Source organism: Giraffa tippelskirchi, chromosome 7, assembly GCF_054371585.1.
Source record: "Giraffa tippelskirchi isolate mGirTip1 chromosome 7, T2T-mGirTip1v1.2.pri, whole genome shotgun sequence".
NCBI lineage: Eukaryota > Metazoa > Chordata > Mammalia > Artiodactyla > Giraffidae > Giraffa > Giraffa tippelskirchi.
In genome coordinates this window covers 78594452-78620842 of record NC_137281.1, presented here as the reverse complement: position 1 = coordinate 78620842, position 26391 = coordinate 78594452, and the positions used below count along the sequence as shown (strand labels likewise).

The 26391-nt window shown below is 48.9% G+C and overlaps 2 protein-coding genes across 9 annotated transcripts in view; one reads left to right on the top strand and one right to left on the bottom strand.

Moving 5' to 3' along the window:
- The first annotated feature begins 203 nt into the window (after positions 1–203).
- On the top strand, positions 204–17662 carry RASL12 (RAS like family 12). Of its 6 annotated transcripts, none has more exons than XM_081505773.1 (5): positions 204–241; positions 2845–2901; positions 9751–9824; positions 10538–10728; positions 15607–17662. In XM_081505773.1, the coding sequence occupies exons 1-5, from the start codon at positions 238–240 to the stop codon at positions 15980–15982; spliced, it is 702 nt and encodes a 233-aa protein (XP_081361899.1). In that variant the 5' UTR covers positions 204–237; the 3' UTR covers positions 15983–17662. The 6 variants fall into 6 exon arrangements, with proteins under 6 accessions (XP_081361899.1, XP_081361900.1, XP_081361897.1 ...); XM_081505774.1 differs by lacking the exon at positions 204–241 and adding an exon at positions 683–896 and having other exon boundaries at positions 15611–17662; XM_081505771.1 differs by lacking the exon at positions 204–241 and adding an exon at positions 683–896.
- SLC51B (SLC51 subunit beta) overlaps positions 17611–26391 on the bottom strand; it is a 30645-nt gene continuing 21864 nt past the window's right edge. Inside the window, exons 1-4 of one of the 3 annotated variants that reach the window (XM_081505777.1) lie at positions 21823–21851; positions 21285–21495; positions 20091–20181; positions 17611–17939 (exon numbers count right to left, since the gene is read on the bottom strand). In XM_081505777.1, coding sequence (XP_081361903.1) covers positions 17735–17939; positions 20091–20181; positions 21285–21381 — 393 coding nt within the window. In that variant the 5' untranslated portion in view covers positions 21382–21495; positions 21823–21851 and the 3' untranslated portion in view covers positions 17611–17734. Of the gene's footprint in view, positions 17940–20090; positions 20182–21284; positions 21496–21749; positions 21852–26391 lie in introns of those variants that run through there. The other 2 variants (XM_081505775.1, XM_081505778.1) reach the window with 2 other exon arrangements.

Below are 26391 nucleotides of genomic sequence, written 5' to 3'. Positions count from 1 at the left end.
TTGGGTTAGGTTTCTTGAAGCTGGGCCCAGGTTGGCCATGAAATCTTAGTATGGAGATCTTCCCCTGCCCTTTCCCAGAAGCCAGGGTCCTTTACGGGTTCTGCAGTTCCCACATCGAAGGGGAGGGTAATGTGGCTGGGGAAGTTGAGCGCCAAGGCTGAGGGGCCTTGCGATCCAGAGAAAGCATATGGCTTGGAGTTGAACCCGGCAGGCTTCCCGGAGGAGGAGGCGGGGCCGATGGGTAAGACAAAGGGAGGGGTGGATCTTCTTGCTGATGGGACGTGACTGAGTGGAGATTCAGACCAGGCTGCAAACATCCTTCCCCCAGTCCCTCTACCCCTTTCCTCCCTCTCTCCGGTCCTTGCCCTTTCCCGTCGGGTCTCGGGGGGCGCTGCGGGCGGTGACGGCTCCTAACCTTCGAGGCCCAGCACAGCTGTGGGGTGCGCGGCGGGCTGGGAGCAGGGTGAGCGCGCCCCGCAGGGGTCTCCTCGGCCCTTACAAGGAGTCGGCGGCGCTCGGGGCGGCCCCGCCCCCAGGCACCCCCGCCCCCCCGCCCCCCCGCCCCCCCGCCCCCCCGCCCCCCCCGCCCCCCCCGCCCCGGCACCTCCTCCCCGCCGGGTCTGGCGGGGCCGCGGGAACGCCGCCCGCTGGGCGCCGGGCCCGGGAAGCGGACGCCGACGCCGCCGGGCCCGCGAGTGCCAGGGGGCCCGCCACTCGCTCCCGAGGCCCCGACGGGCGGGCACGCTGCTCGGGGCCCTGAGGCGGGACCCGCGTCTCTCTCCGCAGCGTCGCCATGTCCTCGGTGTTCGGGAAGCCCCGCGCGGGCGGCGGGCCGCAGAGCGCGCCCCTCGAGGTCAACTTGGCCATCCTGGGGCGCCGCGGGGCGGGCAAGTCCGGTGAGTGGGGTGCGGGCGGAAGGGAAGGGGGTCGGCCGGACGGGGGACACGGGGAGCGGTGGAGAGAAGCGGGAGCTCCGGGTGTGCTGGCAGGCTCTTCCACTGTCTGTGCGGGCTTTCTGCGCCCAGGTGAGCTAGCTGAGACACCGTGATTTTCTTCTTTGCCTCAGTTTCTCTGTTGCTTGGCTTTGTTTTCAGCTCCTCCGTGTCTCAGCTGTCTTGTGTTCCTGGCCTGTCTGTCTCTCTGTGTCTCCCCACTGACTGTGTCCTCCTTGTCTGTGATCCCAGCTGTCTCCTCTGTGTCTCCGGTCCTCTGCTGGTCTCCTCTGTGCCCTGTACCACCCTCCATCTCCTCTTCCGGGCCAGCAGACAGCCCTGGTGACTGGCTCCAAAGGGACCTGTGAGGTACTGATTCCGAGCCCCGTGCCCCTATTAGCTTAGTCGCAGCCTTGCAGATTCTTGATTTCCGCCAGGGATGAAGGGGCCCCAGACCCCTGAAGGGAGGCCATAAAAGGCACTGACTTCGGGGATTTCCCAGGGGGAGAGTGGCCACTCCCCACTCCCCACCTCAGTTCCCTGGAATTCTGGAACAAAGTGTGAATTCTTTTCAAATGTATTTGTTTCAAGCCAGACCCTTCTCTTGACTTTCTGGAAACACATTGGACTGTAATCTCAGGTGCCTCGGACTGAGCCTTGATGAACAAAGCTCTTGGATTTCCACTTAGGCCATTTCTAGCAACACTGAACAGCCTTCATCACTTCTGGTAGCTATCACCCAGCTGGAGCTCAGGTGGTGGGGATGTCACCATAGGCAAAGGTCCAGAAAAAGGGTTCACGGCCCTCTTTGCCACTCTCAGTCCCAGGCGGCTGAAGGTGGGAGGGCCGAGGGGGGCTCCTCCACTGGCTGTTTTCCAGTTACAGCCATTAGTGAATGGCCATCATGGACTCCGCTATGAGTTTCCTTCCTTCTTTGAGAGTCACCGGGGGCCTCCTTTCCACTTTTGAAGCCAGCCCCCTGACTCAGGCAGGGCAGCCCCCTGACGCAGAGGGGGCATTCTGAATCATGCTGTCCTACAAAAAAGACTTCCCCTCGTCCCTTAGAAAATCAAACTGTTATCCGCAGCTCTGTCACTGGTACATTAGCCAGTGACTACATGAATGAAGGAATTTAAAGGTTAAAATATGTATTCCCTGGATAATTAGTTTGCAAACTGACACTATTAGGAATCCTGGGATAGAATTATAAGGATTTTCTTTCTAATATTGTGCCACTTTTTAAGAGTCCAGTATAGTGGTGGGCTGGCCGTTGGGTTTATGTGGCTACAGTTCTGAAAAAAATCAGTCTTGTGAATGCATTCCACCTGGAGACAACTTCCCTGGCTTTTATGTTCTGTGAGACTTGCATGATGAGTGTGGAGGCCTTAGAGGCAAGACTTGAGGACTACGGACTAGAGTGTGTTTACTTGGGACTCAGAGGGCTCATACCCCTCCCAGAGATTACCCACTGATCAACTCAACTTGTACTCTCTCTTTGGCTTATAGCCAAGACTGGCATACATGCCCCCATGCTTCAGAATCTCTATGCCTCATCTCTGAAGGGGATGTCTCTCTTCAGTTTCAGTCTCACTAGGCTGACCCTATGGTAACTGGTTGCATGGTTCCAGACCCCTTAATTAGGGTCTTCATAAACACAAACACCCCTTAGGCTTGCCTCTCATTTCTTTTCTTGATCCCTCCCCCCAAAAAAAATGCAGCTGGGAAGGACGTGTTCCTCATATTTCTGGTTTCATCTGAGCCTCTCAAACCAGCTACCCAGCCACATTCCCTTAGAGAGCAAAGGGGTTACAGCACCTAGAAAAGTCTTCTCTAAAATGAGAGGAGCAGCCTCCAGTGTCCAGCAGCCAGACACAATGGGGATACTAAGCCAACTACTTTCTCCTTCTTGCAGCCCTGACCGTGAAGTTTCTGACCAGGAGGTTTATCAGCGAATACGACCCCAACTTGGGTAAGGACCCACCCACTCCTCCCTGTTCCTCTGGCTGTGTCCCATTGGACTCTCCCCTGCACACCCACATACACCGTGGTAGGTCCAGGCCTGACCAGAACCACGCAACTAGGGGCCAAGGGGAGGAGCCATCAGCATAACCCAGGCCATGGGCAAAATATTTTAGGTTCCAGAAATGTACCCTTCCACAGCACACGCCAGATAGCTTGGGGGTTAGCCCAATTAAGAGAACTGAGAGAAGTTGATTTGCCCTAAAATATTAGGTGTGATGAGACTTGAAAAAAAAAATCAAACATTGCAGAACATCCACATCCATTAAGTGTTATCCTTCCAGATCATCATTCAGTGTACTTTTCCAGAAAAGCTGGACAGACAATTTGGAAAATTCCCTAGTGATACTGGGTTCTAAACCAGTTTTTTAACCACACAAGAAAACTAGTCTGGTTTGGTGGCTCTCTCATGGTATATTGGGAAAAGGGATGCCCTGGTATCAGTCAGAGCTGAGTTTGAATCCTGGCTCTGTCACTTATTGGCTATGCACCTTTGAAGCAGTCATTTAACCTCTCTGAACTTTTGTTTCCTTATCTGTAAAATGAGCATAAAAATAGCTATCTCAGAGAATTACTGTGAGGATTAAAGAAATAACATATGTAAAAGATCTAGCCTAAGACTTGACCCACAGGAGACACTGAATGCATATTTTCTTCTCCTTCCTTCTTCCTTCTCAGATGGCTTCCCATCTGTGGTGGCTGAGATTCCCCCAAGTTAATCAAATCAGTGTTTCTGAAAATTAATTTTAGCAGCAGAACGCTTTCCTCAAATAACTGCTTAATGGAACCCCAATATCTAAATAAATACAGAATTTTATTAGTATAAATGTAATTTAAAGCTCACATTTATAGAATTTCTTTATGGTCAACTTTCCACTGAGAAAAATGGGGTGTCTGGATGTTCTCTGCTTTTTGGAAATGGCGACTGCAGTCTTAGATTATTTTCCCCATTCATGAGAATTGAATAAGCTTTTGTGGAACCCCTGAAGGCCCTCTGAGGAAATCCAAGGCTCTGGGAGGACCCTCGGGGTCCCACATATTGAAACCTCCACAGTGAAGCACCACCCAGAGCAGGCCTCTGATGGAATGCCCCTGTGACACCAAGAGGAAAGAGCTCTTTAGCCCTTAGGTATCCATCAGCCCCTCAGTCCAGTCTGGGATATTGAATCCCAGTGTCAGACCAGGAAGGAGGCGTCATGGCTATTTGGTCCAATGGCTTTTAGAATTTATTCCTTAAACAGCAGAATCTCTTCTTCCAAGGAGGTCTTACACAAAACCCCAGGGTGTCAAACAGAGAAAGCAAAAGGGGTCCCTGGCTAAGTCAGGAGTGCAGGGCAGGCAACTCGCTGACAGTCCCTAAGGAGATTTATTCCTCAGAGTTTGGGGTGACCACTTGCGCTTTGACACACCCCTCCACTGCAGTGGAGGAAGTAGACCCAAGGAAATTTCTGGGCCAAGGTCATCAGTAGGTCTGAGGGGATCCCATTGATTAGTGGAGGTCAGTGACCTCCAGAGTGCGACACAGGATGCAATTGCGAGGGGTGGTGTTGGGAGAGGCCGGAACCTGAAGTTGGTCACTGAGGGGAGTAGGGAGGGAGAAAAGTCACACAGCAGGGATGTCTGGGAAGGAAAAATGGAGATGCCCAAGGACAGTGCCTCAGAAGACAGATTCTGTCTGCCTCAATATAAGTATGGGGTGTACTTATAATTATTGGCTGTTTATCTGAAATTCATATTTAACTGGTCATCTTGTATTTTATTTGACAACCCACCTCCAGTCTCTCTCCTTCCTGTCCCCCAGTTCATACACTTCAGGCAGGGTCCCACCAGGGGCGCCTATTACAGTGGTAGTTTGAGCTTCCTGATTGAGTAATTTTGGAGTTCTGAGCTGGTGGAGGATGTGAAGTCAGATGGCTGAGGGGGTGGCAGCTGCGCAGTGGTTAGTCACCTCAGCCTTTGGTCTCTCACCCCACCCTCAGAGCTTCTGAGCTGGAGAGATGGCCGGATGCTCTCCTGTCAGCTATTGTGGGAGGCCAGTGCTGCTCCTTGGGGATCCTGTCCACTGTCTAAACATTCCAACCACTATCCCGTGTCTGGTTCCAGCAACAGCGGGGACTCTCTGACCAGATCCTCTTCTGTGCAGAAAGGTCTGAGCATCTAAGAGAGAGTTAGCCATGTGGAGATGTAAAACCACCCTTTCATCTTTTCAAATACCTTCTGAGAGCTTGAGCCCAAAGAGGCCTCTTGGGGGTAGAGACCTGTGTTGTTCATTCCTGTTTCCAGCTTGGAGTGCAGTGTAGGCACAACATAGATGAGATTAAATATGGGATTTGAAGTTGGGTTTTAGGATTACCCTTTAAAAAATACCTCCTATTAGTGGATGTGTTAGTTGCTCAGTCGTGTCTGACTCTTTGTGACCCCATGGACTGTAGCCTGCCAGGCTCCTCTGTCCGTGGGATTCTTCAGGCAAGAATACTGGAGTGGGTTGCCATTCTCTTCTCCAGGGGATCTTCCTGACCCAGGGATCAAACCTAGGTCTCCCACTTTGCAGGCAGATTCTTTACTATCTGAGCCACCAGAGAAGTCCAGACCTCCTATTATTATCCTCATTTTACAGGTAAAGAAACTGAGGCAGAGAGGGCTGAGTGTTTTGCCTAAGATCATGGAGAACTTCAGGTGTGAAGGAAGATAAGGCACCACTCCAGTTGTCCTCCATTAAGGGTAGCCTTATGCTCTTGAGGACTTCCCAGGTGGCTCAGTAGGTAAAGAACCTGCCTGAAATGCAGGAGATGCCAGAGATATAGGTTCGATTCCTGGGTTGGGAAGATCCCCTGGAGGAGGACATGGCAACCCACTCCAGTATTCTTGCCTAGAGAATCCCCACGGACAGAGGAACCTGGCGGGCTATAGTCCATGGGGTCAAAAGGAGTCAGACACGACTAAGCATGCATGAGTAGTATGTGATCGAGGGCCTGAAGTCAGAAGCTGGTGGGATCTCTGAGCCTCAGTTTCCCCATCTGGAAGATAGGACTAATAGACTGTGCTCTGTGTGTGAGTTGTGCCTTGTTCAGTTCAGTTCAGTTCAGTTCAGTCGCTCAGTCGTGTCTGACTCTTTGCGAACCCATGAATCACAGCACGCCAGGCATCCCTGTCCATCACCAACTCCCGGAGTTTACCCAAACTCATGTCCATCAAGTCGGTGATGCCATCCAGCCATCTCATCCTCTGTCGTCCCCTTCTCCTCCTGCCCCCAATCCTTCCCAGCATCAGGGTCTTTTCCAATGAGTCAACTCTTCGCATGAGGTGGCCAGAGTATTGGAGTTTCAGCTTCAACATCAGTCCTTCCAGTGAACACCCAGGATTGATCTCCTTTAGGATGGACTGATTGGATCTCCTTGCAGTCCAAGGGACTCTCAAGAGTCTTCTCCAACACCACAGTTCAAAAGCATCAATTCCTCAGTGCTCAGCTTTCTTTATAGTCCAATTCTCACATCCATACATGACTACTGGAAAAACCATAGCCTTGACTAGATGGACCTTTGTTGGCAAAGTAATGTCTCTGCTTTTTAATGTGCTGTCTAGGTTGGTCATAACTTTCCTTCTAAGGAGTAAGCATATTTTAATTTCATGGCTGCAATCACCATATGCAGTGATTTTGGAGCCCAGAAAAATAAAGTCTGACACTGTTTCCACTGTTTCCCCATCTATTTGCCATGAAGTGATGGGACCAGATGCCATGATCTTAGTTATTTGAATGTTGAGCTTTAAGCCAGCTTTTTCACTCTCCTCTCTCACTTTCATCACAGGACTAATAATAATAAGTTGTGCCTTGTAATAGGACTAATAAACTGTATTCTGTATGTGAGTTGTGCCTTGTTATGGGTTGGGAGCTATTGGAGCCAAGAGACTCAGTGCCTGTGTGCCTGTGCCGAGCACTCTAGGAAGGGAGCAGGGTCTCCAGGAGAACACCCTCTTCTCACAGAGGGACTGGGGGAATCTTAGCAGGTTTGCCTAGGGCAGAATGACAGCTTCTTACCTCTCTTCCCCCTCATCCTGCTCCAACAAGGATACAGGTACCATATCTGAAGCATCATCCTATACATACTCTGACAAGAGCTCTTTTGGTGGTGCTTTAAAAATTATTAGTGTAAATGAGAGAAAAACACTTTGGGGAAAGAAACTTCTCTCAGCATTAAAGTCCTCAGAATTTAATTTAGAACTAGGAGTTGTGCTGTGTGCTCAGTCACTTCAGTCGTGTTGGACTCTTGTGACCCCTTGGTCTGTAGCCCACCAGGCTCCTCTGTCCATGGGATTCTCCAGGCAAGAACACTGGAGTGGGTTGCCATTTCCTTCTCCAGGGGATCTTCCCGACTCAGGGATTGAACCTGCGTCGCTTATGTGTCTTATTTCTCCTGCAGTGGCAGGCAGGTTCTTTACCACTAGTGCCACCTGGGAAACTGTAGGAGTTATGAAGCCCCTATTTATTAAAGGACTCCAGAATGTCCTGAGAGCAGGGAATTTGTGACAGGAAGGCAGGACATGACTACATCTTGAAAAGGAGCCCCTACCCCACCCCCAGCCCCTGGAGTCACCTCACTTGCAAGGGAGCGAGGGAGCTGGATAAGATGATCTCATGACCTCTGAGCCTTCTTCACTCACCCATGTATGTTCCACAGTTGTGGCTGGACAGGGAGCCTCTGCTCTGCCCAGACAGAGCTGGAGAGCTGGCGGGTCCACTGAACAGAGGGAGTGAGAGGGTCTCACCATAGAGCCCTGAGTTCACGTTCTTTCTGATAGGGCGCTGTGTGGCTGTGAGAGAGTTCTCTCCTTCTCTGGGCCTCACCTCCTTGTCATCTCTCTTCAGCAAAGCTAACAGGAATCTCAAAAGGCTATTGTGTTGTATGGGGCTACAGTAGACCAAGCCTGGGCTGATATTTCCCCCCAGGCTGGGCACAGCAACGGTGCCTCCTTGGGCCCAGGACTTGGGAAGCACCTAAAAGGCATGCATCAGACAACTCTGGCAGGAAAATAAAGACAAATCTGAATGAGACGTAGGCATCCACTCTTCTTGCACCAAATATAGTTAAACATTTGGGGCATATTTTCCATTAGATTTTTTTTTGTCTTTGAATAAGAGCGGCTATTTATCCAAGTCCCCACAGCAGGCTGGGGATGGGAGCTGTCTGCGATTTCTGCTGGCTGCTAGTGGACCTGGCATGTGTCCAGGCCTGGCTTGTCTGCCAGTGACCCTCAGAGAGAAGTGTTTGTGAATTCTGCCAGAGTTGGGGGGGACTATTCTCACAGTGGATTCTGCCAGCAAGGCAGAGAGGACCCCAGTTCTGCCCAGAGGGTTCTTTTTGGGGGTCATCTGGAGGCCTAGGGCCCCCCAGGGAAAGGTGAGGGCCAAGTGCACCCCACATGTGGGCCAGTGGCACAGAGGAAATTTGGGGGTGGGGAGAGCAATTGCCTGTGACAGTGAGGTCCTCTTTGCAGGCCCAGCCACTTGACTCTTTCTCAGGTTTGAGGTCATGAGAACTTTGAAAAAAATATATAAAAACTAATTTGAAATCCAAATAAGATCAGTGGTTCAGTTCATAGTATGGTACCAAAGTCAGTTTCCTAGTTTTGATCCTTGTACTGTGGTTATGTAAGGTGCTAACACTGGGGGGAGAGGGGTGGGGGATAGGGTACACAGGAACTCTATGTACTGTTTTGCAACTTCTACATGAGTCAAAAATTATTTCAAAATAAAAAGTTAAAAAAATATCACCTAGGAATGTGAACCTGCCCTGGAAACTTTGGAGCACCATGTCCCCAGCATCCTTTCCCAGGCATTTGTGGAGGGCCAGGTCCGTGCCTAGGGGCCCATCCAGTCCTCCCACAGCCCTTTGAGATGGTGCAGGGACAAGCCTTTAGTACAGTGCCTGACACAGAGTAAAAACTTGAAAACTGTAAGCCAGTGTTATCACGTTATTCCTATTTACTTTTAACTTTTTTTATTTGGCTGAGCCAGGTGTTAGGTGTGGCATGTGGGATCTAGTTTCCTGACCAAGGGTCAAACCCAGGCCCCCCTAGCCACTGGACCACCAGGGAAGTCCCACATTATCCTTATTTTAAAATTAGAAAACAGAGCCTCAAAATGTTGAAAAGACTTGGCCAAGCCACACAGCTAAAAAGTAGCTGACATTGATTTCCATATCGCCAACCTAAAACTTTCAACTCTACTAGATTCCTCTGCATTTATTTTGACAAAGATTATGTGTAAAACTTGCTTGGAACTTCTAAACAAGATCTGACTCCCCAGCCTCAATCACGTTGTGTGTTTCTCCTTTCATGTCCCTTCCCCTACTGAGTGCGAGAGGATTGTCCTGACTGTCCTTGAGGGGCTTACTGTGGGCAAGTGCTGTGCTTGGAGAAGAGGGTGGAGAAGCTTGGGGATCAGGAGGAAGGGGCTAGCAGTGTAGTTCCCGAGGCCTCTGCTGCTCACTGGGCCCAGGAGCCGCACACCTCCTTCTGCAGACATGGTGGGTGGACCCAGCACACAGTCCCGTCCTCTGTGGCATGTTCTGTGAGTGACCTCTGATGCTCTGAGCCCTGACAGGTGCAGCAGCATCTCCTTGGTGGGAGGTTCTGCCCATGTTCTCTATGTGGTTGAGAGCCAATGCCTTTCCAGTGGTCCCAGCTCAGCCAGCCCCCCAGGGGTGCACAGGATCTAGCAGAAAGGCAAGCTGGGAGTCAGACCCAGCCCACCCTGGAGTGGCTGGCCTGCCTCTGACTGGGCTGACCGTCTGTGTTACAGAGGACACCTACAGCTCCGAGGAGACTGTGGACCACCAGCCTGTCCACCTGAGAGTTATGGACACTGCAGACCTGGTAACATTTTTCCCCATTACCCCTGAGGAGCTGAGAATCAGTGCATCCTCTGGAGGAGTCCTGCTTCCAGAGTGGGGGCCTTGGATGGGAATCTGTAAACCTTTTCAGCTGCAATCTGTTTTGTGTCCCTGACTGAGGTGCTGACCTCTCTGGGCCTTAATCCACTGATTTGCCAAATGAGAAGGGATAGGACAGGGCCTGGGGAGAACTGATGATTGCTGGTGTCAGCTCTGAGATCCTGTGCTCCGGGGTTTGGGGCCTGTGTTCACAGGTGCACACATGTGTTTACAGATGCTCCTCTGACTCCAACTCCCCCTCCCTACCCAGTACATACACTTCCCTATGTTCTCACCACCCCCTACCAATGCCTGATGCCAGTTCTTCTCAGAAGCCAAAGGGGCACCATGAACCTGACCCAAACCAGCAGTGCCCATGCACAGCCAAGTCTCAGTAGGGGCCATGCCAGAGTCTTGGCTCTGTGCCTCAGAGGCCAAGGTCTCCCAGTCTGTGGTTGGTGGTGGGAGTGAAGCTCAGAGACAATGTCTCCTTTCACATCAGGCCAAATCCACACTCAAGTGCCCCTTTGAAAAGGGCCCTGCTGGGGAACAATGTACAAAGACCCAGGGAGCAGGGAGGTGGGGAGAGGCAGCTCAGGTGAAGTCCTTTACCCTCACCTGTTCTGCCCCTGACTGAGGCTGCCTGCTTTGTCCCAGGACACCCCCAGGAACTGTGAGCGCTACCTGAACTGGGCCCACGCCTTCCTGGTGGTGTACAGCGTCGACAGCCGCCAGAGCTTCGAGGGCAGCAGCAGCTACCTGGAGCTGCTCGCTTTGCACGCAAAGGAGACGCAACGCAGCTTCCCGGCTCTGCTGCTGGGCAACAAGCTGGACATGGCCCAGTACAGGTGAGCACGCACTTCGTCCCACAGCCCGGAGCTCACTTTCTCCATCCAGGCGGTGTCATCTTTGGGGATTATTTGGCTGCTAAGAAGAGTGATCCCCTCTGATGTAGGTGGAAGGGAGGGGGCATGTCGTAAGAGTACAGGGTGTGCAGGTCTTCCAGGCAGTGCTGGGCAGGAAGGGAAAGGCATCCAGGCTGCATAGGGGCTGGATCCTGAAGGTCAGAAGAGAGGCCACTCCTTACATCCTCCCGGGGCTCTGAGGTCTCTCTTGGCTTCACCCTTTCTTGCCTGAGACTATATGACCTTCTGTTTCCACTCCCTGAAGCTGGTTGGTCATCCAGGGCCCAATTCCAGTTCTGGAGAGAGAGGCTCTAATAGGCGGCCTGAGTCAGGCCAGTCTGCTCTGGTTCAGCTAGCTCTCGCCTCCCCCAAGTGAGGTCCCCAGGCTCACTCCCACCGTTGGCTGTGCTGAGGGCAGGAGTCTCTTAGAAAGGGCTGGACTTCAATCAAAGGCCACAGACTGGGCGAGGGGGCAGATGACCAGTAAGTACTGCAGTCATATTTTGTTTGGCCGGCACAATGTTTTAAAAGACCTGGAACTGGAATGCTTTAGGGCGGGGTATGCTCCCTCCAGCTGACCATGGGCCTCACAGTCCCCATGGCTTACCGCTCCCCACACATTCAAGTTGCCTGCCTGGCCCCTGAGGTTTTGAGACTATGACGCCTTCACCTGATGAGTGACCCCACTGGCCCTCTCCAGCATGGACATCCATCCCTTGTTGCCGGTCTTCTTGGGAGGTAGGGCAGCCTTCCCCCTCCTCAAGGCCAGTCACCCCTGCTTCCCAGGTGCCAAAGGCCCACTGACTGGTGTTAGAAAGGAGAGGATGCTTGATATAGATCAGGGCTGATGCGCAGTGGGGAAAAGAGGTGTGGTCTCACGAAGGAGATTCATAGTAGGAGCCTTCAAAGGCAGGCATGCCCTCACACCCAGACAAATTCCGTCTCAGGGAATGAGGGAAGTTGTGTGAACTTAAAGCAAAAGGTAATCTTTGTGGAGTCAAAGAGCCCCCAGAGCCTAGAGGAGGAATCAGAAGACTGGATTGAGAATAAACCAGTTTTAAATATGAAGGAAAAAACTAGGCCACTATTTTGGTCCCAATATTTGCCCATGGGATTGTCTGAAAGTGGTTTGGGAGCAAAGAGCAAAGCAGCATCAGTTCCCTAAGAAGGAGTCATGATGATTTATCTCCATTTCCTTCTTTGGTTGAGTCCCGAGGTTGGTAGGTCAGGATTTGACAGGGACAGTCAATCTAACTTTGCTGAGCAGTGGCCCGTGTCTCCCATGATTGCCTTGCAGCTGAAGGGTAAAATGTGGGTTAGGGCAGTGGTTCCCAAACCACTGATACCATTTTTTCTAGGCTATGCCAAAATAAGCAAAAAGGGTAATAATGTTACATGCTGGGTCAGCCGTTCACACACATGCATGCGCACATGGGGTCCTTGTTTCTGAAAGCTCATTATTCAAGCCCCACAATGACAAAGTTTCAGATTCATGTTCATCACAAATACATGTAATACCAAGTATTCTTTCAAAAGGAGCTCCTCAGGAAACTGAACTGACAGGACACCAGCCTTGGATGGGGGATGGATTCTGTGCTGTGCCCTGACCCTTTTTGTCCTAGACACTCTCCCTGTCTGATGGGCTAACTTGCTCCTAGCTTTTGCTTCTGCCAGATGACCCTTGGCTCAGAAATCTTTTCCCTCCATACTCGCTCTGGGGTCTCCTCTAATTTAACAGGCTGTGCCATTTTCCTCATGGATGGTGGGTGAGGCTGCTCAGCAGTGGGATTCAGCCATTGAAACCTTGGTCTCCAGCCCTCAGGGGCTGCCCCCACTCCATCTCTTCTGGACATCTGGTCTACCAAAGGGCCAGTATTTTTCTCTCACCCGATGTCCATGCTTTCAGGACCTTCCTGAAACTTACAAATTCTTGATCCCACCATCATGAGAGGTGGTTACAAATACTTGATTCCACCATCATGAGTTGTTATTCAGTCATCCAGTCGTGTCTGACTCTTTGAGACCCCATGAACTGCAGCACACCAGGCCTCCCTGTCCCTCACCATCTCCTGGAGTTTGCCCAAGTTCATGTTCATTGCATCGGTGATGCCGTCCAGCCATCTCATCCTCTGAAACCTTCTTCTCCTCCTGCCCTCGTTCTTTCCCAGCATCAGGGACTTTTCCAATGAGTTGTCTGTTCACAGCAGATGACCAAAATACTGGAGCTTCAGCATCAGTCCCTCCAGTGAATATTCAGGGTTGATCTCCCTTAAGATTGACTGGTTTGATCTCCTTGCTGTCCATGGGACTTTCAGGAGTCTTCTCCAGCCCCACAGTTTGAAGGCATCAATTCTTTGGTGTTCTTCTTTCTTTACGGTCCAGCTCTCACAACTGTATGTGACCACTGGGAGGACCATAGCCTTAACAAAGGACCTATATGGACCTTTGTTGGCAGAGTAATGTCTGCTTTTCAACATACTGTCTAGGTTTGTCATCGCTTTCCTGCCAAGAAGCAGTCATCTTCTGATTTCATGGCTGCAGTCACCATCCATAGTGATTTTGGAGCCCAAGAAGAGGAAATCTGTCACTACTTTTACCTTTTCCCCTTCTAGTTGCCATGTAGTAATGGGGCCGGATGCCATGATCTTAGTTTTTTTAATATTAATCTTAAGCCGGCTCTTTCACTCTCCTCCTTCACCCTCATCAAGAGGCTCTTTAGTTCCTCCTCGCTTTCTGCCTTTAGAGTGGTATCATCTGCATATCTGAGGTTGTTGATGTTTCTCTCTCCTATCTTGATTCTTTGGGCGGAAAACTCCCTTGATGTTTCCAATTTTCCTGAAGAGATCTCTAGTCTTTCCCCTTTAGTTGTTTTCTTCTATTGTTAAACACTGTTCATTGCAGAAGGCCTTCTTGTCTCTTCTATTCTTTGAAACTCTGAGTTTAATTGGATGTACCTCTCCCCCTTGCTTTTCGCTTCTCTTCTTCTGCTATTCCTAAAGCCTCCTCAGATAATCAGTTTGCTTTCTTGCTTTTCTTTTTATTTGGGATGGTTTTGTTCACTGCCTCCTATACAATATTATGGACCTCTGTCCATAGTTCTTCAGGCACACTGTTATCTAGATCTAGTCCCTTGAATCTATTTGTTACCTCTATGCGAATTCATATAGGATTTGATTTAAGTCATATCTGGCTGGCCTAGTGTTTTTCTCAGTTTTCTTTAGTTTACGCCTGAAGTTTGCTATAAGAAGCTGGTGATCTGAGCCACAGTTAGCTCCAGGTCTTGTTTTTTGCTGACTGTATACAGCTTCTCCATCTTCAGCTACAAAGAATGTAATTGATTTGATTTTGGTATTGACCATTTGGTGATGTCAGTGTGTAACGTCATCTCTTGTGTGGTTGAAAAAGTATTTTCTATGACTGATGCATTCTCTTGGCAGAATTCAGTTAGCCTTTGCCCTGCTTCATTTTGTTCTCCAAGGCCAAACTTGCCTGTTTCTCCAGGTATATCTTGACTACCTAGTTTTGCATTCCAATCCCTGATGATGAATAGAACATCTTTTTTAGGTGTTAGTTCAAGGAGGTCTTCTAGGCCTTCATATAAATGATCAATTTCAGCTTCTTCGACATCAGTGGTAGGGGGATAGACTTGGATTATTGTGATATTGAATGGCTTGCCTTGAAATGAACTGAGATCATTCTGTCATTTTTGAGGTTGCACCCAAGTACTGTATTTCAGAGTCTTTTGTTGATTACAAGGGCTACTCCATTTCTTCTATGGGATTCTTGCCAACAGTAGTAGATACAATGGTCATCTGAATTCGCCTATTCCCATCCATTTTAGTTTGCTGATTCCTAGGATGTAAATGTTTATTCTTACCATCTCCTGCTTGACCATGTCCAATTTTCCATGATTCATGGACCTAACTAACATTGCAGGTCCATTCATGGGCCTAACTAACTATACAATACTGTTCTTGAAAGCATCGGATTTTACTTTCATCACCAGACACATCCACAACTGAGTGTCATATCTGCTTTGTCCCAGTCGCTTCATTCATTCTGGGGATATTGGTAATTCTTTTCCACTCTTCCCCAGTAGCATACTGGACACTTTTAGACCTGAGGGGCTCATCTTGTGGTATCATAATTTTTTGACCTTTTATACAGTTCATGAGAGGTGGCTGCAAATACTTGATCCCACCATCATGGGAGGTGGTACAGGGTAAACTGGGAATAGGTGCTGCTCCCTGCCTTGCTCTCTCTGGGAAGGCAGACAAAAGTTCCCATGAGCCCTGAGAACTCTGCTGACCACAGGCATCCTGAGTCACGACCATAGCCCACCAGGCCTCTGTAGACACCATGGTCTCACGTCCTTCTGACCAAACCACCGCTTCTCTCCAGAGCTTAACCCACACGCCAGGGCTGAGGGTGGCTCATTTCCTGACCAAGGAAATGAGCCGAAGAGACGTGGGGCTGAGAACGGCCATTTTCCTCTGGCCACAGGCAGAGTCTAGCCAGGGACTTTGGGCCAGCTTCTCCCTTCCCCTCAGTCTCATTCTGACATTCTGGCTTAGGTGACATCAGCTGCCATTTACTGTGCAGGCCCTGTGCTAGGCCCTTGACACAAATCGTCTTTCTTAATCTTCTTAACAACCCTGAGAGGCAGCTGTCATTCTCCCGTTTTACTGATGAGTAAAACTGAGCCTCAGAGAGATGAAGATGGCTCCAGGTCATGGAGCTGGTAAGTGAGGAGCCAGGAGTAGGGCCGGGCCTGCCTGACTCGGATGTTCCTGACCCTGACTCCCCCTGCTTCCTCGCCAGGCAGGTCACCCAGGCAGAGGGCGCCGCCTTGGCGGGCAGGTTCGGGTGCCTGTTTTTCGAGGTCTCTGCCTGCCTGGACTTTCAGCATGTGCAGCATGTCTTCCATGAGGCAGTACGGGAGGCGCGGCGGGAGCTGGAGAAGAACTCCCTGGCCAGGCCTCTCTTCATCTCGGAGGAGAGAGCTGTGCATCACCAGGCCCCACTCACGGCCCGCCACGGGCTGGCCAGCTGCACCTTCAACACACTTTCTACCACCAGCCTGAAGGAGATGCCTGCTGTGGCACAGGCCAAGCTGGTCACTGTGAAGTCATCCCGGGCTCAGAGCAAGCGCAAGGCACCCACCCTGACACTATTGAAGGGCTTCAAGATCTTCTGAGGGCCCCTGCCCAAGACCCCAAGCTTGGCACTGTGCAGTCTGCCAGGCAGGGGCTGGCTTCTCACCACCGGCTTTCCTTCTGATGGAATAGTAGCCCTCACCCTCTGGCAGACAGCTGACCCCTCCTCCAGTGCCAGACAGTGTCTCTGACACCCAGATCACTGCAGGAGCCATAGGGACAGATGGGAATGCTGCTCCTGTTCCCTCCAGCCTTAGTTTCCATGGTAACCACTGTATCCCTCACCCTGAAGGAAACACCAATGCGACAACGTAGAGACCTGGGGTCAGCCAGAAATGGAAGAAAATTGCAATATCCATCATGGTGCCATCACCCCCTTTCCTGCTTCAGCTACAGCCAGGCCTGACGTGGCCCCTAGGGGACGGCTCTGGGTGGACAGCTTCATGAGGCCTTCATGAGGCTTGAGAGCAGTCCACCCTAAAGTCCCAGCACCTCCTGGTGGATGGGCAAGGCAGGGCGGGGACAGGTTTTGGAGGGCTGGAGCCTGACCCTCCCTTTGTCTTCTGACCTCGCAGAACCCCCAGGCCACAAACCCCACAGTTTATTCAAGTAAAATCTAGTTGAGAAATCCTACTCAGCCTGTGAGAAGCAAAGGTGTCTGGGGAAGGGCTATTTCCAGTGCTTTGCCTCTCAGTGAAGGTGGAGGGAAAGCACTGCAGGCCAGCCAGTGCAGGGAGCCTCCAGGGTGTTTCACTGGGAGGCAGGGCCCCTGTATTTTCCAACCTTAAATCAAGGACTCTGTCCACAGACCCTCAGGACCAGCCTTCTCAAGGGACTGATCAAAACTGCAGAACAAAGTCATCCTCTCCAATGACAATCACCCAGGACTCCAGGGAGCCCACACTAGGTGTAGCAGGCATCCAGTAAGGAGAAACAGTGTTCTGTGTATTCTGTGTCTAGTCTGGGACAGCAGGACCTAGGACTTTTGGCAACGGGTCTGTGTGTTCCCCTTTTGTAAGACAGAACCTACAGCATTTTGGGTTCATAAATTTTGCATAAATTATTTGGGGTTGCCACCCCAGCTTGTATTGCAACACGGTGGCTCACACACGGGATCAAGACACTCCTTTGGGATCCCATGGTTAGAAAGAGAAAGGCCTCAGAGGCAGGGGGTTTCATAGTTTTCTAGCTCTGTTTACCACAGGGCCCCTGGCCCAAAGGAAGTCTTTCATGGACCCTCGGCAGATCAGCACGTAAAGGAGAGGGCTGCAGTGGAGGGAAGGGAGTGTATACATGCTAAGTCACTTCAGTCGTGCCCGACTCTGTGCGACTGTATGGACTGTAGCCCACCAGGCCCCTCTGTCCAGGGCTTCCCTGGTGGATCAGATGGAGGGAAGGGAGGGGAAAGGAATTCTGAGCCCAGAACCCTGCCCCTTCTTCAGTCAGCCCTTCCAGGAGCTTGGATTGAAAACAAGAGCTCCAGCCCAGGCTTCAGCCACATTCTACAGATGGAGAAGCTGAGGTCAGAGGGAGGCTGGGAACTCCTCAAGACCACGTGAGGAATCTGACCAGGCTTCCTGACCCACAGGCTGGCTTTGGATTTCGCACTTTCACTCCAAGCCACTTATGTGTGGCCCACCGCCAGTTGAACAAACTATGCAATTCCAACTGCCCACATCCAGAAGCATTTTAATAAAAAGATTTTGTTTGTTTTTTTCAAACAGGGTTTTAGTTTGATTGCAGTTCACTCACTCTGTCTGCTAACACTCCGGGGGCACTGCCCTGCACCCTGACTAGCTTTCAGATTCTTGTGGGTCTGGAAGACGGACCGGTGGCACATCCCCATATTTTGCCTCCATTTCTCCCTGGGCCAAAGTTGGCTTTTCAGAGAGCAAAGTCTCTGTTAGGATGGTCAGGTTCTTGTCATCTTTGTTTCCGCCCTCAGCCAAGTACAGGACTTCTGGAGTTTGTTTTTCCAGTGGCAGCTTCTTTTGATTTCTGGGAGGAGAGAAAACACTACTGAATGTGGGTTCCCTGCGTGGGGGTACCAAGTGGTTGGAGCAGTGGTTGGGGCTCCCAAGTGGGTTAGCAAGTTTGAGGGGGTAAATCCAGTACCCAGATCTGAGAACAGTCTGGGGAGAAAGCTGAGACGGTTTGATGGGGTTTTGGCAGAGAAACATCTTAGACTTCTCCATGTATCATCTTACCAAACCCGCAGTGCCACCTGTGAACTCAGCTACTGTTGCCTCTCTTGCAAGTGACATAATATGGCTCAGAGGGGCCTGAGGAGTCCTGTGTTCTTTTCACCAAGCTACACTTTCATCCTGCTTAGTGTAGGTCCTTATTACCCCATCCCTACCCTTACTCCACTCCATCCCTAGACAGACTGTAGCAGGAAATTCCTACCTAATCCTTCTGCCTCTAGGTGCTTATGTCTCCAAACTGGCCTGCACACACCAGCCATGATTCCAGAGTCCTCAGCTCAAATACCTTCACTGGCTCCCCACTGCCCACTTCTGGAACCTGGCATCCAAGATCTAGCCTTCCTACCAGTGACTTACCCAAATGTCTTCCCTCTGAGGTGGTTCTACTCCAAGTCCCCACCCCTAGATCTCCTAGCAATAGTGGAGGGACCCCGCCAGGGTTTGAGCTGACTGCCCAGACCATCTGTTTGGGTCACAAGGGAACATCTGAGGGTCTGCTGCTCCTGAGGACAGCTGCCTTGTCTCCGAGGTGACTTTGACAAGGCGGATGCTTCCTGACAGGCTGAGAGAGGAAAAGTCACCTTCTCAGAGGCACTGCCCCTCTGGGTCCTTCTAGCAGACTGATTTGCTAAAACATAAAATTTTCATGTCCCTTGCAAAGCTCTTCTCTGGCTCCCCAGTGCCCATGAACTAGAACCTGAAAACTCCTTAGGATGCCCCCAGGGCCTGTACACTTTGGGCCCTGCTGCCTCTTGACCTCCCTTTCCTCCCGCCCCCATAGTCCACACTACAGCCCCTTGGGCCCTCCTGCTCCTCCCTTGAACTTGGGGCGTGCTGAACCTTGGGCAGCCCAGCCTCCCTTTCTTTTTTGCCCTCAAGGCCCTAGATCCCACCTCTATATATCCCACAGTCATCACTTGTCATTCTCAACTACAGTTGTCTCCCCACCAAACTGTCAGCTCCATAAGACTGGGGCTGAATCTGTACAGTGGGAATAAGTAACTTGTGCCAGCCCCACCTTACAGGGCTGGTTTGATCAAGTGAGAGAATGTGAAAGTGCCTTCAAAATTGCAAACCATGATACAGATCTGAGGAGGGATTCTCAGTGTTACTGTTTAAAAGTTACGGCTAGTTACTAGGATATAGTAATTATTGAATGAATGAATGGGAATGAGTGAACCAAGTATTTGTTGAATAACTTCCAGAATCTGACAATGTGCCAGTTGCTTGGGGAAGCAAAGTTGAGTCAAATGTAGTTTTCGCCCTCAAGGAACTTTGAAAAGTTAGTCCTGGACTCATCCAGAGAGTTTAACAAAATGCCAGTGCCCAGGTTCCCTCCCCTGCAGACCCTCTGCATCAGAATCTTTAAGGTGAGGCACAGATTTCTGTGTTTAACATTCTTCCGCAGGTGATTTGTTTGTTCATCCAGGGTTAAGGAGTATTGTTGTTATAAAAATGTCAGAATTACCCAGGAGCCCCAAATGATCTCAGGTCTCTGTCCATGCCCTGCATTTGGCCTTGGAGTAGCACAAGGTTTTCCCATTTAACCACATCCCTAATTCTGCAAAATCCCCCACTGAGCACTCCCCACAATCCTAGGAGGAAAGAATCCATCACAGTTGACATTTATAGAAGGAGAAGCCAGCCTGGAGGTACTGAGTGTCTTGCCCAGCTAGTGAGTGACAGAACTGGAATCTGAACCCAGCCTGTATGACTCCAGAGCCAGTGATCCTGATTTCTGAGACACACCAGCCCCTGCGCTGCTTGCTGGCCAGGGAATGGTCATCGGGGACAGCTGCTAGTTTTTCTACAGCTTTGGGTTCTCAAACAAACAAAACCCTGCAGGCTGCATTTTGCTGACTCAAAGGGTGGACAGCCAAGGTCTCTAGATGACCCCTCTAGATTTCCCCACACTCCAGAGACCACCCCTAGACCAGCTCCTCACCTGTTTCCCTGGATGTTCCTTCCCAAGAGGATGAAGCTTATCATGACCACCAAGGCTGCCAGGACGAACATGGAACTATTCCAAGGGGTTGCTGGGGAGGGACACACAGGATGGAGCCTTGAGGACAGGCCAGGTGCCCCTCAGGCCCCTAACAGACCAACTCACAGCATCAGCTTCCCCCTGCTGTGGGTCACATATTGTAGAGAGAGACTAACCAAGCTGAAGATGAGCCAGGGAACTCCTGGTCCAAAGTAGGGGACAAGCGGAGAAGAGATCTCTGCTCCAAAGAAGTTCTCATCTACCTGGGGAAGACAGCACTGTAGTGGGATAATAATAGTGGGGAAAGGAGGTGTGTAGTGAAGATAAACTTCACCATCTTCAGAGTTTTGCTAGGGCCTGGCCAAGTGCAGTACAAGGGGAAGAGGAAGGGAGGGAGGAAGTGAGGAAGAGAGGGAGGAAGGGAAGAAGGAAGTGAGGGAGGGAGGAAAGAAGCAAGGGAGGGAAGAAAGGGTGGCAGTTAAATTAGATTTGACAAGCTGCCTGCAGATAATACATAAAGTAGCTAATCTGAATTTGGATAATCAGGATCTGTCTATACTGTACCCAGATGAGGCAGCATCTAGCTTCAGAGCTTTTGCATCTACTGTTCCCTCCATCAGGAATGCCTTTCCCCACATAATCTGCATGGCTAATTCTGTCACCTCCTGCAAGCCTTTATTCAAACATCAGCTTCTGACCGAGGCCGTCCTTGACCACATTACATTCCCTGGCTGCACACTTCCTATTCCTTTCTTGGCTTACATTTTCTCCTTATTACTCATTTCACCAGCACGCTATGCATTTTAGTCATTTGTTGGTTTTTCTCTTTCACTAGAAGGAATGCTCTATGAGGGCAGAGATTTTTGTGTGTTTTCATTTCTGTAACCTCCATGCTGAGAACAGTCCCTGGTGTACAGAAGGAATTTAATAAATATTTGTGAATGACAGGATGGATGAGTAAATGAGTGACCAGCCCTGAGGAAAGGAGAGTGCAGTTTAGCCAGGCCCCTCTGGGTAGTGAGACCCTCAGCCCCAGTTCTTGCCCTGGAGGAAATGTACAGCCTGCCACGGAGGAGGGGACCATGATGGGGGCTTCAGCCAGACTCTTCTCTTTGTGTTGAGAGCACACCTCCACCATCCATCCCCGCCACTTACCATCTTCTACTCGGAAAAACCAAAGCATTTCTTCCAGCAGCTCCTGAGGCACCTCGGTGATGGGTGGAGCTCCGGTTAGCTCCTCACTGTAGTTCATGCCCCTGCTCCTGGTTGGGATATGCTTCTGACAAGGAAGTTCTCAGACCCCTTCGCCCGCAACTGCTCTCCTGGCCTACTAAAGTTATGGCCCTCGGCAAACGCCTGAAGACTCCTGGAAACGAAGAACGGAGCATGAATGGATATCCCACCCAATTTACTCTCCCCTCCCTGCCCAAACCCAGCTCTCCCTGGGCCCAAAGTTATAGGACTGAAATAGCTGGAACTCCTGGAGCAGGTGGGGCCTGAAGCAGCAGAGACCATAGAAGTGGGAGCCACTCAAATCTTTATTAAAACTCATTACACGTGGGGAGGAGCACTGATGCGGGTGTGGGGAGGACCGAGCCACTGATGGGCTGTGGGACCAACCCTTGCAGGGTCTCTCCAGTTCTCGCCTGCCCAGCATCCCCTCCAACTTCTGCAGTCCACCCCACTCCTTCACCTAGTTTCCTTAGCAGCGGATTTTTCTGTGCTGGCCAATCACAGGTGCCTGTCTCCCCCACGTGACGAAGGCTGGGCCTATCACAGTCTCTCTCCCGGATATCGACATACCCAGGACCCAGAGTGGAGAATGGTGAAGTACCAGACAAAGGTAGCTGCTGGTTAAATTTGGACCATTACAGTTTAACATAGTCCTAGAGGTCCTAGCAAGTGCTATAAGGAAAGAAAAGGAAGCATAAGACTTGATAAGAAAGAGTTAAAACTCATAATTTTCAGATGACAAGATCATCTATTAATACCTAGCAAAATAAACAATACAACTAATAGACGCATTCACTGAAATTGTTGTATACAAGCTCGAAATAGTATTTCTCTCATTGTTAGTGAAATTGGAAAATTAAATAAAAATAAGATCATTCACAGTAGCATCCCAGAATCCCACAGTAGCACAGTAGCATATGAAGAATTTTTTTGGTGGGTGGGGGGGCTGTGCTGCAGGGCATGTAGGATCTTAGTTACCTGAACAGAGATAGAATCTGTGCCCCCTGCAGTGGAAGCATGGAGTTCTTAACTCCTGGACCACCAGGGAAGTCCCCTGAAGAACATTTTTCTAACTCTAGAACAAGATAATAATAATAGATGATCTGAATAAATAGAGATTTATGTTTTCAGACAGGATAAACTTACTAAGATATCAGTTATCTCCAAATAAATCTGTAAATTCAATACAATCTCAGCCAAAATTCTAACTGGATGTTTTTTGAGGACCTTGATATACTCATACTAGTATTTATATAGACAAAGTAAACTGCAGAGTCAGACAGGACTGAGCACCTAAACATCGAAAAAAAGACTAAGAGGGGAGACTGGCCCCACCAGATGTTGAGATGTTCAGTTCAGTTCAGTTCAGTTGCTCAGTCATGTCCGACTCTTTGCGACCCCATGAGCTGCAGCACGCCAGGCCTCCCTGTCAAATACCAGCTCCCAGAGTCCACCCAAACTTATGTCCATTGAGTCAGTGATGCCATCCAACCATCTCATCCTCTGTCGTACCCTTCTCCTCCTGCCCTCAATCTTTCCCAGCATCAGGGTCTTTTCAAATGAGTCAGCTCTTCGCATCAGGTGACTAAAGTATTGGAGTCTCAGCTTCAACATCAGACCTTCCAATGAACACCCAGGACTGATTTCCTTTAGGATGGACTGGTTGGATCTCCTTGCAGTCCAAGGGACTCTCAAGATGTATTATAATAAAAAATGTGGTTTTGACATAAAGTCAAGTCATTATACCAAGGCATGGGAACAGAGATTACATAGAGACCTATATTCACATAGAAACTTGATATTTCTAAGGTAAGGATAGCTCTGCTGACCAGTAGGGAAAGGAGGAATTGTTTAGTAGATGGTGTCAGGAAAACTGGCTCACTCTATGGAGAAAAGGAAGACCAGTTTGCACATCTAGGGGTTTCCCAGGTGGCTCGAATCCACCTGCCCATGCAGGAGACACAGGTTCAATTCCTGGGTTGGGAAGATCCCCTGGGGTGTAAATGGCAACCCATGCTAGTATTCTTGCCTGGGAAATCCATGGACAGAGGAGCCTGGCGGGCTATAGTCCCTGGGGTCACAAAGAGTCGGACACGACTGAGCACACATCGTGCACAGATGCACATGTAGCAAACAACACACACAAAAACAGATTCCAATATTAAAGGCCTAAATGTAAGAGGAAAAAGTGCAAAGTTAATAGAAGTAGGGTAGCACTTCTTAAAACCATGCAAGCTTAAATCGTTGAATAACAACAGAAAACTGTTGAATTTGATTATATCAAAATAAGATGATCCATTCTAATGAAGAATACTATTGATACAGTAGTAAACACATTTCTGATTGGGATAAGATACTTGTGATGCTTAAATCTCAGAAGAAACTGATATCTAAAATGTACAAAGAATTCTAACAAATTAACAAGAAAAAGACTAGGATCCTAATAGATAATATAAACAGGCAGTTTACAAAATAGGAAATTCAAAAGGCTAGCAAGCATATGAAAATATGCTTAAACTCTTTGAAAATCTGAAGAATGACAATTAAAATGAAATGAAACACCACTTGACATCTATTAGACTGGCATAGTTTGGAAGGTGGATAATGCCAGGTGTTGGTGTGGTTCTGGGGCTGTAGCCTTATGCACTGCCAGGGTGTATAGGCTGGGTCAGCCATCTAGACAGCAAATTAGTCAAAGTAAGTGTACACATGACCCAGCAGTTCTACTCCTGAGTGTATTCATATCCCAAAGAAAGTATCCCCAAGGATCATAAGGGAGTATGCAACACCATTTATGAAAATTCAACATATATGCATACAAAACAATAACACACATTTTACAAAAACACATTTTAAAAAAGACACATTTAACACATTAGATAATTATCTCTGGTGTGAGGGTGGGCGTGGGAGGGAGAGGGGAGGAAAAGGGAACAGAAAAGGAGATCAAAATAAAGGGTTTTGAACAAACCAATTATGAAAACATGTCATAGGGCTAAGAGGACAACAAGGCAAAGAGAGGCCAGAGGCCATCTCAAAATCCCCCTACTTTTGATGTCCAATCCAAAATAGCCTTCGCAGGCTCAGCCAGGAACATCCCAAAACAACTGGATGGCAAGCAGCCAAACAAAAAACCAAGGTACTAATAAAAAGACTGACATCAGAGTTTTCTCCAACTCTAAATGCTCTGAGAAAACTGAAGAAACATCTATAGATTTTGAAGGAAAATATTTTGATACAAATATAATACTGAGCCAAGTTTTTCATATATGGATCATCATTCATGTGCCAAGGACTTCCTGGGTGGCTCGGTGGTAAAGAATCTGCCTGCAATGCAAGAGATGCGGATCTGATCCCTGAGTTGGGAAGATCCCCTGGAGAAGGAAATGGCAACCCATTCCAGTATTCTTGTCTGGGAAATTCCATGGACAGAGGAGCCTGGCGGGCTACAGTCCATGGAGTCACAAGAGTCGGATGCAACTTAGCAACTAAACCACCACTAAGTCAGGGAAAAAGAAAGATTTTTTTTTAAAGAGTTTCAAGGACTCAGATGCCCACTACCTACTTACTCATTTGAAGGATATATATATATATATATATACTGAATAATGGAAAGACAAATTACAGGGATGGCCAATCGATGTGATCTTGGGTTCTAGCCCCAACTTTTCCAGAGCACTTGTTAAGGGTTGTGATCTTCTGTCCAGTCTCAGATGCAGCAATGCCTGGATTAATTAGTAATATTGGCCACAGACCCCTGTTGCATATGCAGAACACCCACCCCCTCCCCTAACATACACCTACAGAGAAAAGAACATGGAGGTCAAGATGCCAACACCAACTACCTCTAGAGAAGTGGGCTGGGGTCTAGATCCACGGGACATCCACTTTGAACCCTTCTGTACTGTATACATTTCTCCTGAGTACATACTAACTTTGTGAAAACGATACATGTAATTACATTTTTAAATGTATATATTTTGTATGTATATTCTAAACATATATTTTGTGTATTTGTGTGTATTTTAAATGTATGCCTATATTAGCCAAAGAAAATAAAAACACCAATTCAAAAGATACATTCACTCTGATGTTCATAGTAGCATTATTTACAATAGCCAAAATATGGAAGCCACCTAAATGTCCATTGACAGAGAAATGGATGAAGATGTGGTACATCTGTACAATGGACTCAGTCATAAAAAAAGAATGAAATATTGCCAGTTACAACAACATGGATGGACTTGGAGGTATTAGGCTAAGTGAAATAAGTCAAGCAAAGAAAGACAAATACTGTATAACATCACTTATACATGGAATCGAAAAAATAAAACAAACTAGTGAATATAACAGAAAAGAAACAGACTCACAGATAGATGGAGAACAAACTAGTGGTTACTAGTGGGAAGAGGGAATGGGGAGGGACAAGAGAGGGGTAGGGGATTCAGAGATACAGACTGCTAAGTCGCTTCAGTCGTGTCCGACTCTGTGCGACCCCATAGACGGCAGCCCACCAGGCTCCCCCCGTCCCTGGGATTCTCCAGGCAAGAACACTGGAGTGGGTTGCCATTCCCTTCTCCAATGCATGAAAGTGAAAAGTGAAAGGGAAGTCACTCAGTCGTGTCCGACTCCTAGTGACCCCATGGACTGCAGCCTACCAGGCTCCTCCATCCATGGGATTTTCCAGGCAAGAGTACTGGAGTGGGGTGCCATTGCCTTCTCCAGAGATACAGACTACTACGTATAAAATAAATAAGCTACAAGGATATATTGTACAGCACAAGGAATACAGGCAATAGTTTATAATAACTATAAACAGAGTACAACATTTAAAAATTGTGATCACTATGTTATATACCTGAAACATATAATATTATAAGTCAACTATACCTCAATAAAACAGTATATATCTATTGTATTTATACATTTCTGGACAACAATTCCAATTTTGAACTAATCAACATGTCAGTTCTTCCCCGTGTGATCTATAGATACAGGCAACCCAAATCAAAATCCCAGCAAGTTAATT